General features: G+C 40.2%; 1 protein-coding gene across 4 annotated transcripts; it reads right to left on the bottom strand.

Moving 5' to 3' along the window:
- Nucleotides 1-2209: 2209 nt before the first annotated feature.
- On the bottom strand, nt 2210-14198 carry rbm26 (RNA binding motif protein 26). Of its 4 annotated transcripts, none has more exons than XM_068579485.1 (22): nt 13734-14198; nt 13503-13621; nt 13254-13378; nt 13044-13135; nt 12697-12956; nt 12337-12615; nt 11844-12080; nt 11353-11493; nt 11097-11237; nt 10780-10888; nt 10494-10650; nt 8940-9122; nt 8694-8795; nt 8531-8602; nt 8305-8403; nt 8108-8182; nt 6934-7101; nt 6566-6670; nt 6205-6408; nt 4652-4738; nt 4278-4391; nt 2210-3319 (listed from the first exon to the last, which is right to left on the bottom strand). In XM_068579485.1, the coding sequence occupies exons 1-22, from the start codon at nt 13790-13792 to the stop codon at nt 3230-3232; spliced, it is 3018 nt and encodes a 1005-aa protein (XP_068435586.1). In that variant the 5' UTR covers nt 13793-14198; the 3' UTR covers nt 2210-3229. The 4 variants fall into 4 exon arrangements, with proteins under 4 accessions (XP_068435586.1, XP_068435602.1, XP_068435594.1 ...); XM_068579501.1 differs by having other exon boundaries at nt 8531-8599; XM_068579493.1 differs by having other exon boundaries at nt 8694-8792.
- Nucleotides 14199-14811: the final 613 nt, after the last annotated feature.

Here is a 14811-nt window from a genome sequence, read left to right as displayed (position 1 = left end):
ATGAATAAATACATTAGAAGTGTGTAATATTATGCATTTTAATAGTTGTTGCATATCCATCTGACCGACTTTTGAGTCCCAGAGGGCTTCTAAAAGAAACTACAATCGTTTTCACTGACAGACAGCAAGTCTCCAAGCAAACAAAAGTGAGACTTTGAACGAACAGATCCTTTATTTCCCACTAAAATAAACTTTCAATTGCATCTTCCTACTCCATACACAAAAGAGAGAGAGAGAAAAAAAAATCAACATTATCACAGCTCGTTCTGAAATGTCATGCCATTTGTCTCCTCGACACAAATCAGAAAGTAAAGATTTAGATAATGGATGACACGGATGCTGTAAACTTGTTAGCCCATATTTTCTGAGCTCACACAGAGCATATAAACACCCTCACACCCGCTGAGACACAAAGGGAGGCTGCAGAGCTCTCAGCCATCGCTGCACGCCAGTCACATCACCACTGAAGTGACACCAAATGACATGGGGCCTAAATCTTCTTTAACACATTTATTTATTTAGCTGTTCCGCAAAGTGCGACTGAACAATTGAAAGGGAATCTGGCTATGTGTGTTTATCTAACCAGTTTACATGACAAATAAAAGCTACAGGTTTGTGACACAACGACAGAGATGTGCAGCTGCAACAGCTTGTTTGATTGCAAATGATGCTTTGGTAGCACCGCAGTAGGTAAATGAGACGGCAGAAGGGGGCATTTAATACTCCCATACTGAGAGACAGAGGGATGAGGGAAAGTTTTCTGGTGGTGGCATTGGTGGAGGGGGGGGGGGCAGCTTAAATGATAAACAGCAGATATTCTAAAAGAACAAATCAGATTTTTCACAATTATCTTTGCAAGCCTGACAGGCACCAGGGGTGGCCATGCAACACCGAACTCGTGGAGACTGATTGGGTTATTTGTCCTCTGTTGTTTCAGGCTGAAAGATTGTGGGAGCTGTTCTGTAGAGCCTCTCTGCAGGTGTATAGCAACTCCTTACAAGTAGCAAAATACATTTAACCTTAACATCACGACTCATATTCGTAGTTTGAAGAAAGCTAAAGTTGACACAGAGGGCATTTTGGGCATGCCACGGTAGCAAAAGCAATGGAGCAAAAAATGAAATGAATGATTCTGTTTCGGGGTTTTGATATTGTGCATTATGGCTCACCACTTCCACACCTTGTTGGGACACATTAAAAGCAGTCATTGTCAATGTGATTAGTAACACGTGTTATTTTCCACGTGAAAAGATAATTGGGATTTCATGTTACAATAGTTGGTAAGAATTGCTACAAAAAAAACAAATGAAAGCATTTAGCAATCACAAATACAGGTCACATCATGGACGGTAGAACTGGGATAGACTATCCTATGATGTTACCTTTCACAGCAGCTCAATTCTCACAATTGTCAGCAAATGACCTGGACATTGTGAATCACATCTCCCACAAAACGTCAGTTAAGATTCTCCCGTTGAGGACTTGCGATTGTTCAGTTTCAAGACTGTTGTGTGATCACAGTGAGAATTAAAATAATGACATTATATTGACGGTGTCACATATTTCAAGTAAATTTGGACTCTTTTCAATTTGATAAAACGTTATTGGCTGACTCCCGGGCTTAAGTGCAGGGAGTCTTTTGTGTCATGAAGTAGTCCTCAATCTACTCCAGGTTGAACTTCTCTGCTTGAACTTCGTAAAAGCAGAAATATCAAGTCCACTCAGCTTCTCTGACTAAAGGTATTCTTCAAAGTTTCCAAACACAGAGCTAAATGCAGGAGGATTGTCCCAAACAGCAGAAAAGCCTCGCAAGCGTTAAAGTAAAGAGAGGAATTCCACACTGAAGGATCACCATGAGCATGTTGGCCAGACCCAGGATGCACCAGTTGGCGACTTGATGTTTGACTAAGCTGTTCGCTGGGTGTTGCAATAAATATTGTCTTAAAGTAAAAGCAGTCATTTTTTATAAACTGTATTTAGACGAGAAACAATAATGCTAACCATAGTTCGTCATATGATTTTGTTACCTGCAGTGGCAAAAGTACAATACTTGTGACATAAAGTACTTAAGAAAAAGCTAAATTACTTAATTTTTTTAATCAAACTTTTCTAGGAGAGAGAACGTTTTCAAACTTTGTCTAACTATCTAAAATTATGTTCAAACAGCTAAAACATGTTTTACCCATGGAAACAAAATGGCAGCAGGCATTTATTACACAAAATAAATATGCAAAAAATAATTGTTATTTCTGAAATATAAATAATTTCAATACACAAAAAAATCACATTTAAGTAACTACTAAATTACAATCGAAGATGTTGTGGCCTCTTGAAGAAAAAACAAGTTGTAGATGGACACTGCAGACACACACCTCCTGTAACAAAAAGAACACACATGTTCTCAGTTATTGTTGAATTTGTATTTAGATCATTATTTTAGCCAAGTTATGGAAATTGTTTCAGGCTACGCAATAAGAACTTTTTGCAAAATGTACATTTAACTAAATATATTATCATGGTATGCCGTGTTCTTACCGTGTCATTGACATTTTGAGGTTACCTTACCGATCCAAAGTGCTAGAATTAGGAACTTGAGGAAGTTTGCTCTTTAGGGGAAGAAGAAGTTTTTTTTGTTTTTTGAAATGGTCTTTTTTTCAGCTCTTTTAGGAGTGTTATTTTTTTCACTGCCATAGCATTTCATTTTTTTTTTTTTTTTTTTTTTGCGGCAGGATTTTTTCAGACCATTTCAATTCTTTATTTTTTGTACAATCCAAAATTAAGCCAAGAACTGAGAAGCCAAGCTTTCATACAAATCATTTGAATCCAGACATAAAATATTTACACATGAGCATTTAAACCAGTCAATCTAATACTAATCTGCAAAAGCTACAGTCGGTCACTCAATTAAATTACAACACAGGTTTTGTTTTCTTAAACTAAGAGTTCAACAACAGGTGTGATCAGCTGTCAATTATGTTTGTGAACCGAAATAACAAACAAAAAAACATGTCTACATTAAGAGCATTAAAAAATTCACCATTGTGGCATCTACGTTAAAAATAATCAAACTCGTACATGGTTCTTCTGCAAGTTACACATTCAAATGGGGAAAAAAAAAAGTCTAGCCAAAGTAAAATGTGCCTTGTTTGTTTATGAACAGGCAAGGAAATCTTTTTAGATTGCTGCTCTTCTAAACAAATGAATCCAGGGAAGAGCGTCCAACAGATCTTCATCTGCGCCAAGAGCGAGGCTCGTTGTCGTCTTCTTCCTCATCATCATCCTGCAGCAACGCGTCGTCACTTAGAGACTCTTCTGGGTACTTTCGAGATAAAAGAGAGAAAAAACACTGATTAATGGACATAAGTGGGAACTGCTATTGTGAGGATCATCAGCACTTAACATGCACCATGTCTTTAAAAAGGTTTTGGGATTCTCAGCTTGAGAGTATCATGTTGCAAACGGACCAAATGCTTTGGAGGCGAGACGATCCTTGCGGTAATGTGTAATGGCTCCCTCTTGTGTTCTCAGAAAGGAGGCATTTAATAAGGTTTCCCCATACATCTATGCAGAGAACATCCAAATATCTCCTTGAAAGTAAGTATTTCCTCCTGGAGTTATATTTAAAAAGGATCAAAAAGTAGCACTTGAAGAAGTAAGACCGATCTTGCACGATCCCTTTTCTTAAGGTTCATCATCTATATACAGGGTTCATACATTTTGACTAATTATTTTAATTTTTTTTATGTGGCACAAATCTGCTCACGCAACCTTGTTTAATCAGGATAAAAACGGATCTTTGGGCACTGGTCTTCGTATGTAGATCACAGAGTTGATCATTGATTAAAACCGATCCTGTGGGTACTCCTTTTTTATAACTTTTCCATGACTTTAAACCAAATTTCCATGACCAAACATTTCGTTAAATCTTGGTATATTGTCAGTGTGAAAATGTAATATTTAAATTAACAATGAGAATTCCAAAGCATATTGTATACCTTAAATGACACAAATGAATGAGACAATAGTTTGATTAAAAGAATAAACATTTATAGATATATTCAGTATATGCCTGCTTATATTTTGAGTGTCTTTCTTTTAAAAGCATGTTAATTATTTCAAACTCATTTTTCTTTTTTTAAAAGGACTTTTTCAGGTTTTCCGTGACCGTATGAACCCTGTAAATATATCAAATCCTCACGCAGAATCAACAGACCCAATCAGCTTCCATAGGTGCCATGAAGAAAAACAAATGTGTCAAATGAGAAATGTCCACAAACCTCATCCTCCTCTGGTTCTGCGTCATCAGCATTCGCATTACTAAGAGTCGTGACCACTTTGTGCCAGGCCAGACGCAGAGTCTGGTTGTTGAACCTCACTCCATGAAGAGCCGCCTACAGGTGGTCAAAACACAGGAGCATGTGGTTAGAAGTTTTAAATGAGGTAAAAGAGAGTATGTGGAGAATTGTGGGAATAATGGGCCTAATAAAAAAAAAAAAAGCAAGAAGACATTGGCGGTATAACTGGAGCAAAGTTCTTAATTATAAAAGTTCATATAGTGGAAAATAGCTTCCACTGTTGGAATTTCAAAGGGCTCAAATAATAAAGAAACTAAAGAATATTCTAGTGTTTGTGTAGCTGATAGTTGACTCACCTGTTCTGCCTCTGCTCTCGTCCTGTAAGAGACGACCGCAGACCGGTTGTTTTCATCAATCTGGCAATCTTCAATCTCTCCAAATTGCTTCAAAATTTGAAAAACACAACATTTTGGTCACTTTATAAACCAACTAATTCAGGTGTAAATTATTGAAAACTGATATTATCCATGTTCTTTTTCAATTACCAACCCAATTTTGTGTTAAATTAGGTGATTTTTCTCCTAGTTGCTTTTATATTGCAGCTGCTTTACCTCATTCAGGGGAGGGGCTTACTCAACCGTCTCATTGATTAACTGAGACAAAATCAGTACACATTAGAAACAAAGCTTTCTTGCTGCATATCTGCATCACGTTGACAATCATATATATTACATTATATTTAGATTTTCTTATTGAATATTTTCTGGCGGTTGAGGAGTTAATAATTTAACTATGTCAAAGTGAGTTAGGATTTACTGGATGTACCAAACAACATTTAATTAGTATTTAGACAGACAGGACTGTCATTGTATGTTTTTGCACCATGGGTGGTCAGTAGCGATGTGCAGTTCTAACCACCAGAGGACGCTGTTGATTCTTTCGCAAAACCGAGCAATGCACATGGTTTCATTTTTTATCCATTGGATCACAATTTGTGTCAAAATTAGTAGAAAATTTAGGTTTTCGAAATGTATATAAACAGTGTATTTCTACACTGCCTGGCCCAAAAAAAAGTCGCCACCAAAAAAAAGGTCACACACACTAATATTTGGTTGGACCGCCTTTAGCTTCGATTACGGCATGCATTCGCTGTGGCATTGTTTCGATGAGCTTCTGCAATGTCACAAGATTTATTTCCATCGACTGTTGCATTAATTTCTCACCAAGATCTTGTATCGATGGTGGTAGAGTCTGACCGCTGCACAAAGCCTTCTCCAGCACATCCCAAAGATTCTCAATGGGGTTAAGGTCTGGACTCCATGTGTGATAATGACGTCTCATGCTCCCTGAACCACTCTTTCACAGTTTGAGCCACATGAATCCTGGCATTGCCCGTGCCATCAGGGAAGAAAACATCCATTGATGGAATAATCTGGTCATTGCTGAACCTGGTCGTTGCTGAACCGAGACCTGACCAACTGCAGTAACGCCAGATCATAGCACTGCCCCCACAGGCTTGTACAGTAGGCAGTAGTAGTTAAATTTGGCTGCCAACTTTTTATTGGGAGAGGCGGTGTATATTCTTTTCACGTAAATCCTTATTTGTGGTATCGCATTAAGGTAATAGTCCGATTTCATTAATAGTAAAAAATATGATGGTTCTGTGTTGATATTTCAACTTTATTTCTGTTCAAGCCACTACACACAGCCTTAATCCAAAGTAAGGACGTGAGAGCAGCTGAAAGCTATATGTGTCATGCACTGAATTTCCACCGGCCACAAGAGCTACACCAACGGAGCCCTTTAACAGTCCTCTTATCTCCCACCAACATCTTCCATCAATCGCTCTTATAGGTGAACTGCAAATATCATCTCCTTTCCTCAATAATGTAGTTGTAGACTGACTTACAGCAAAGTGTGGCAGCAGGTCTACATGGTCTGCCTCAGTAAATCCAAAAATCTCCAGCCCTCGCGGTCGATGGTCCACGACTGCATGCAGCGGCACGCCTCTTCCCCGTCCTCTGGAGCCTCTTCCCCGGGCCCTGAGAGCACCACGGCCTCTAGCGTGGACCCCCCGGCCTCGTCCGGTTGACAGGATTCCCCTTCTGGCTGCCTGGGTAAAAATGTAAAAAGAGGATGGAAAGAACTCAAATAGAATACAAATATATGTTTGATATCACGAAATCTGATAAACGAAAATGAAGTTGAGTTGTGAAGAGTAAACTCCAGAATTTGAGGGAGAGTTTTGTCTTTCACGACCAAGTCACTACCTCTATTTGCAGCTGCGTGTACTTAATCTTTAACAAAGCAGTGTCTTCTCCGGCCTGGGTCTTCTTGTACAGGTCCAGTTCTGCGTCCAGAAGTTCCTTCTGTGCCTGAACACATTTTAATCGACATCAGCTAAGCAAGTCGGAAGTAATAAGTCAAAGGCAACTGGATAAACGGTTGTTCTAATCCTTCAAAGCAAGGAAGCACATGCTGTGTATAATGGCACTCAAGGTGAGGGGATATTCAAACACCAAGAGAGGAAAAAAACAGTAGAAATGCAAACACAATAACAAGAACAGCATAATCTAGTTTTCAGCCCTAGTTTTGTGTTTGCGTTGCATGGATGGCACTAGTTGGGTGCAGGCCCTACCTGTGATTTGCTCTTGGCGATGCACAGCTGGTTGTTGCAGCCTGAAATTCCCTTTATCTCCTCTTGAAGTTTGGTGATGCTCTTGGTTAACGTGCCTAAAGTGTCCATGATCTTGGCTTTATCCTCTGCCTTCATTGTTTTGTTCTTCTCAAGTTTGGATATCAGGAGCTGCAGGGAACGTGGGCAGAAAAGCAGAATTACAAATATAACTATTGTTCGCACCGAGTCCAACAGAGTATTTGAATTATTATAAAACAACACCGACAGCCACAAGTCACACAGAGGGGAGACGGGGCAAGATTTGATATCGTTGTGAAAATATGGATATTTTATTGACTTTGCAAGTACGACTTTCAATGCTATAGAGAACATCCAATCCGCCCATCCTTCCCACGCTTGTTCCCCCACTGGTCTCTGAACCGTGCATGTGGCTCACTAGACCTACTGTTGCAAACAAATAGCCTATGAAGTATTTAAATGAATGCAAACATGTTTATCATTTCTGGATACCTATAGACATTTACTGCCACATTCCAGTTAAGAAAAATGCGCAACAATATTTTCCATACACTAAGCACCCCCAGATAGTCATTAAATGTGCATCTCTGGATGTTTGACGGTAACACGCTACATATCCATTACTTGCACATTGCCACGACTAACGTAAACAGAGTTGGTATAAATCGTGAAGAAAGAGAGCCAAAAAGCAACCTTGTTTCATATAACCAATGATATGGAAATCATGAGATTATTTAGCCTATATACATTTTACACACTTAATTCAGACCAAGATGTGTAGATATAAATCATTATGGGCCTTACATTTGTTTTACCCTTTGTATGAACATGCTCGGCCCCTTTAAATAAGATATAGCCTAGAACGACATGAATATATGTTTTCTCTTTAAACTGTTGTGTTCATTTTGCACTTAAATTCTCGAAAACAGTCTTAATATTCAATTCAGACATGAAAATACATATGGTTTGTTTGTGTGGATTTACCAACACAGTCTACTGACTCGGGGACTCATGTTGCTTAAGCTGTGAGTCAGACCTCTTTTACAGCTCACACACTGGCCTTTGTTTTGTCTAGCAAGGTTGCAGAATATAAAAAGGAAATTTTTGATGGAGACGCTTGAATGTACAAGCCATTGACCACCTCAAGTTATCTTACCTTCTGCGTCTCAATGTGCTTCTCCAATATTTCCTGCTTCTTTTTTCTTACATCCTGCTGTAGTCTTAGTGCTTCCTGTAAAATAAATTATGGGAATGATTAGGTACTGCCATCCATTTTAGAATGATAATCCTACTTGCTTTTATCCGTAATTTTAAATATCTCCACTCCCCAATTCCCACCATTCCTCTTCTCACCTGTTTTTTCTTCAGGGCTTCCTCTGAGGTTTTCTGGGCTGCCTTCAGGGCATCAGGATTGTATACAGTTTTTGTGAGGCCCATGGATGTAGAAAACACCTTTAAAAAAAGAGGGGAGCGCGGGAGGGGAGAGGCAACGACACAACAGCACATAATATTTAGACAATTTGAAAGAGAAGATGAGGAATTCCAAATCAGAATTAGTAATTACAGTGAGAACGCTTACTTTTCCAATAGGAGCTGCTGGTTTGGCGCAGAACCCCAAACGGTCCTTCACCGACACCTTTGAGGGATTCTGCTGCAAATCGGGAAAACATCGATAACATTTCTACACACAATCTAAAGATATTTGTCAAGTATATGTGTATGTCGCTATTAACCACACACACCTGAGAGGCTATACTGGAATCTTGCGGCGGCTCAGAGTTTGCATTGAGCAGGGGTCCAAGGCGATCTTTGACTGACTGCTTAAGAGACGCGTCTGAGGCCTGCTGAATGGCAACGGAGATGTGAATCACATTATGTTTGGATAAATACATTATTGCATATACTAACAATACTTTGTGGTGGTGTTAGGACAGAACATTTTATAACAACCACATGTTATGAGCAACAAATGTAAAAGTAACTTTTACCATGTCTGGCTGTTGCTGTGGGTGCTGCTGTGAGATAGACTGGTCCTGGGCTTCATCGCGAAACCAGTGCACCCTGATGAAGCGGTTGTTGAGAACAGCCTCTGTACTTTGCATAGCCTGCTTGGCCTCGTGGGGGGAGGCAAACTGGATCAGTGCCCCCTCTGGGTCATTCTGGAAGGCCACCTTTTCAAAAATAATTAAAAGGAAACTGTTAAACATGCTGTAGAACCTGAAGTTAGTTGAACGTAAGCTCAACATCGAAAGGTTATGAATAAAACAGCAACTGAATAATCGGATTTTCACATTTCCAACTTTGTATACTACTCATTACAAAATGGGTAGCTCATATCAAGCTATATAATTGGTTCATAGTCATAATACAAAATCGGCAATGTTGCCCAGAATATGCAAGCAACCTGACACACACTAACCACTGCCTCACCACAACTCAGAGACTGAATCTAATCTGACTTGACACATTACGGCAGGAACTTTCTAGAGCAAAACTAAGAGACCAGAGAAAGTGGCTCAACATCCTCTCCATGCCAAATGTTGGAAGAAAACCATTTTCAGCTTAATCAGTTACTGTTCCATTGTTATATTCAGACTTCTCATTGAACTGTCTCTGTTTAATCTTACACACAAACTCAGCATGTCTCCTGATAGCAATGAGACTGGGGAATCTATACGTTTCTGTCTGAAAGAACGTGCAGTTCCTTTGTTATCATATGACCATTTCTTGCAAACCACTCTATGGGACGAGTGGAAAGGTTCACGGTTAGGACGAAGACGTCAAGAGGGTTTCTGTTAGTGGGTCATGATGATGAGTATTTAAGAGGTGGTTCTTTAAGAGATCTTTAAGCAGTTTTGTATATGCAATTTGTCTATCACCAACACCAAACAACACCGCCACATGACAAATAAGGGCAAGCCTAGTACAACAAGTTATCAAAGTCATCCGGCTGACGCTGGATACTTGCTCAGTAGTTGCACAATGCATAATACAAACAATGTACATGAAATGTACCCTCGGCTGTAATACATTCACAACATAATGCAGTCTGCTGTGCTATTGCTTAACTGTAATACAAAAGTGCTGGAAAGATGTGATGCTCATTTCAAATAAGGCTTTTAGTAACTTTTAGACGTTCAGTTTGCTCGTTACACCCCAACCGTTGGAAATAATCTAACTGGCTACCTATTTATCAGATAGGTAAGAAAGCATAATATAAAACATACAAACTATGTGTTAAAAAAACATTTTCCAAGATTAAATATAAACCACTAAATATAAACCACTAAATTAACCAAAACTTCAGTCATTAACATTCTTCTTTGTGTCAAACATCAATACTGTTTCAAATGGTTTACACTTGTGATACCAGACTTACTCAAAGACATTGTTCACATATTAGTTACCTATTGAACTGCACCACTTATTGCACTACATAGTTTAACATTATATTACAAATAATTAAATAATTATTTAGCCAAGGCCAATTATTGGCTACTAACCATCAAAGCTGTGATCTATTGCACCACATAAAGACTGACCTGGAGGTTGACAATGGTGCCAAACTTGCTGAAATGTTCATTGAGTTTGCTGATGTTGTTGAGCTCGGGAGGAATTTGACAAACCAGCAGCTTGGTGTTTGGAGAGAATGGGACTCTTTTGTGATAGCCCTGGTGGTTGGGTTTGTTAAAGTTGGGTCTGTGCAGAGAAGAGAATAGTAATAACAATTCAATGAGGGCGGCACTAAACAAACCTGTCAATGGTGATTAACCAAAGGGTTTAGAGACAGCACTGTTATTGTAATATGACAAAAAAAATATGTCATACTTGTCAAACCAAGGTTTCTTCAAGGGAAGGCCATCATCATGAGAGACAGGTGGTCTCTTCCGCAAATCAGATTCCATAACGATCCTCATGCTGTTGTTCGGGATCTTGTCTGGTGTCAAACAAACACAGACAGGTCAGTTTTCGGACTACAGTGCACACCACTCAGAAAAGAGGGCAAGACGTTTTTACACAAATACAGTAGTGTGTACTGAATGCTGATTAAAGTGCAGCGCATGCTAATGGTGGGATGGAAAGTACATGCACGGTTTAAGACAAACTATTTAAAGCTCAAATGGTCCAGTTCATGTGAACAATACCTCTTGGTGGCTGGTCCACTTCCCCCATTGTGAGGCCAATCAGGTTAGGTCTCTGGGCATTGACCCGATGGCGGTAGATCGGCCTGGAGGTATTGGTGATGCTGGGAGCCTCAGGATTATACACATCTGTCTCATAGTTTTCTAGTCAGCACAGAGAGGATACTTTAATTTGTTAAACAGCAAGTTAAAGCACAGTATAAGTAATTTGTAAAAAACAAATGAAATTTGTAACTTCAAAAACACACACAACCAATACCTGAGGTAAAGCGTGGCACTGGGGCCTGGGGAAGTGAGGAGCGCATCCCAGAGGTGACAATTGTGGGAACAGAGCTGGTCATCGAATTGGGAGGGGCATCCATGCCCGACGGTTGCAGCGGAGGAAGCGGAGGAGGAGGACCTGCGTTAGAGTTAAACAAAATTCTATAGAATTAAAAGTTCAAGCAAAACACCAACTAATCAAACGTTTACAACCAAAACACATAAATGTTTACATTAATGATGTGAATTTGTTTTCTTTGGCACATGACCATGGCACGTGTAGAATAATGCTCTTCTAGATTTTCATTATCAGGAAGTAATGGACGACGTGGACGTTGCCTCCACAAAGGCCATTACTTTGCGACACCGAATCTTTACTTAAAAAATCCGAAAAAAAAATTTGAAAGTTTGACATTCCATGCTAAAAAATATCGCAAAAGTGTTTGCGAATACCTATTGGGCACTTAACAATTGAGTCTTATTTCCTACCTGCAACAGGTGGAAGGCTGGGTGGGAGGGAACCTGGTGGCGGCACAGGGGGCCGCAGGTTCAAGGGTGGGGGGTTCATAAGAGGTGGTGGGAGGCCTGGGGGCGGTGGTGCGTCTACACCTGGGATTGGTGGAGGTTGGAAGGGCAACATGTTGGGCAAATTGACATCCTCCACTACAACTGGGTCACTTCCATGATCGAAAGGACACATGTCCCCTCTCATGCAGAAGCCCTTTTCTGGAAGAGATGGCAGACACATGTAGAACATCAATCTCACAGAAGCAGACAGCTGCAATAGTGCTGCCTTTTTTTCACAATCTAATTTTAATATTCAAATATCAGTTTTTTTATTCTCTCAATACTTTTAATATATATATATTTTAATAATCATTGACTGCTCTAACTGCTAATATACTTACTATATCGTCAACACAATTTTTAACAATGTTTTCAAATATGATAGCCTTTCCTCAAATCATGCAGGACTACTTACCATCATAGTCATGGCATCGCTTCCTCTGTTGAGGGGGTGGTCCTCTAACAAAAAGGCCACGATCCACAGGGTGTCCAGGGCGGAAGTCTGACCAACTCTCAGTGGTATTGTTGCTATGATGATGTGTGGGGGCAATGACTGTAATGGTGCTGCTCAGTGTTGGCACAGGGAAGTGTGATGTGGTTACAGCGGGGACTAGGGCTGCTGGGGTGAAGCAATCAGCACTCTCTGGCCTGTCCACGCGATCATTATCGAACTTCAACTTTCCAGAATCTCGTTCTGTAAACAGACAAAAAAGCAATGTTTCTCAACATCCAGTCATTGTTCGTTGACATAGGATCAGTTGTCTGAGGTTCTTACCTCTACTCCTGCTTTTAGACCGTGTTCTGCTGTGTGACCGACTTCTGCTGCGATCTCGATCCCTATCCCTGTCTCTGTCTCTGTCCCTGTCTCTATCCCTCTCTCGGTCGCGGACGTGATCCTTGCTCCAACTGCGGCTGCGGCTACGACTGTAACCTCTCCTGCGATTGTAGCGATCGCGGTACGAGTCCCTCCGTGGTGGGATGCGATCATATTCCCTCTTCCTGGAGCGGTCGTCTCTTTTACGATCATCTCCTCTCCTAAAAGTTAGGGTAAACAAAATTATGATAATTAGTGAAAAGTAAATATGTGTTGTCAACAAAGTTGATACAAGCAGGTGCACACACCTGATATCTCTGCTGTAACGAGAACTTGATTGGGGTGGGCTGTGATTCACTCTCCGAGGGAACTTCTTCTCCCGTTCGTCTTCGCGGTTTGTCTAAACAGAGAAAATAAGTAACTTCAAATAAATGTGTTCGATCTTAGATGGTCACTGACATGATTGGTGCTCCACATTGTTAGATCCCGTACTCTTTAAATCACTCCCTCTTCATTACCTCATCTTTTTTTGGCTCATCCTTTTTTGGCTCAACTTTGATCAGAGAGGATGGTTGATCTGGCGCTGGGAGGTAGTTTTTGTTGTTAATGGCTTCAAACAGCTTATCCACAAATGGCTGGGTTTCTGCAAGAAGGCAATAGTGCAAATAAAGACCATTAATGAATCCACAAATAAAAAGTAAGACACCAGTCAAATGAAAAAAAGGCTTTCCAAGTACAACTGTCCATGAAGCAGAGAAATGAATTACCTTTCTGAAGAAATACATCCAACTGGTCTATACATAGGGCTTTAAGTTCCTTCTCGGTTTTGTCTTTCTTTACCAAAGCGACAACATACTTAGCAAGGGCAGATGGGTCTGCATCACAGCTGGAAATGTTCAAAAAGAAAAGGGCATTAGAAAAACAAACTGAGACTGAACTAGATGGGCTAAAGCTGAGTGGAGGAATCAGCTGAGTTGCTAATAGCTAATGCTACTTACATGGGCTCGAGGGTTTCAGACAGCCATGTTTTCAAGGCATCAATGTTATTAATAATCATTTTAGATCCAGCCGAACTGTCCCTCCACCACGGCCAGAGTTGACGCCAGCTTGGGTTGACACTGCTTATCTGTTTGATGGGACAGCCGACATCAGCTGGTGAAACGAACCACTTCAGTGGTCTTCGGCTCGGCTGTGGTGCTACAAAACGCCGTTAGCCGAACAGCCGCGTTAACGGTGGCTAGCGGAGCTACGCTAGCATGCGTCTTTCCAGGCCTCCAACGTGCTGAACGATCACTCGAGTCTCGTGGAGTATTTTAATGGATAAACAGAGGAGGTGAATCTTTTGTTCCCAACATCCAACCAACTGAACCTGGAGGGTGTAAATGTTTCTTCTTCGTTACACTTAATGGAGGACCCACGCTTAACTTGCTACTTTATCCCCTCTCACTAGCTAACGTAGCTAACACACTATTTACTTCCGCTAGTATTCTCGTCGGCAAAATATCGCGAGAGGACCTCGCAGTGCTGCACACAGTATTTTAGAAAAGCTCTCCAGCAGTTTCTTTGTAACTGTCCGTGACTGACAGATTGAACGTGTGTAACCAGATGTACTTAAATACTAATTCCTAGTTATTTAGAACAAATGCACGTTGAGGGCAGTGGTTCCCAAAGTTTTTCTCTAAAACCCCCACTTTAGATGATATAGGAACATTGTATAGTAACTACTTACCTGTATCTGCACCTTCAGTCTGAATAAAGTGTGAATAATAATATAGTTTAGTCAACTAAACATGTTATTTTCATATTGAATGCAGGACTTCTTGTAACAGTTTTTTCATTTGGTTAGTACTTTTTTTGTAAAGTATCTGAATACTTCCTCCACAAGTACATGACATGAAAATGAGTTTGTTCATGAGAAATTGTTTAATAAAAGTAGTTTCATGGAACCCAATACCTGTTTATTAACTCCAGTGTATTGGTCATGTTATTGGCTATATAGCATGACACGTTCACAAGCTTTGACACCTGCATTTGGGGACAAATGCTGAGGTCCTACCAGCAGATCCAATTTTCTCA

Source organism: Clinocottus analis, unplaced genomic scaffold (genome assembly GCF_023055335.1).
Source record: "Clinocottus analis isolate CAN_PGR_092001 unplaced genomic scaffold, fCliAna1.0.p SCAF_1, whole genome shotgun sequence".
Taxonomy (NCBI): Eukaryota; Metazoa; Chordata; class Actinopteri; order Perciformes; family Cottidae; genus Clinocottus; species Clinocottus analis.
This window is presented reverse-complemented; position numbering and strand designations above follow the sequence as displayed.

Excerpts from the sequence above, each read along its gene's own strand:
- rbm26 (XM_068579485.1), bottom strand. The coding sequence starts at position 13,792 with ATGATTATTAATAACATTGATGCCTTGAAAACATGGCTGTCTGAAACC. Across the intron at positions 12,957-13,043 it reads CGTTACAGCAGAGATATCAG|GAGAGGAGATGATCGTAAAA; the intron begins GTGTGTGCACCT and ends CCTAACTTTTAG. Across the intron at positions 12,616-12,696 it reads GTCTAAAAGCAGGAGTAGAG|AACGAGATTCTGGAAAGTTG; the intron begins GTAAGAACCTCA and ends GTCTGTTTACAG.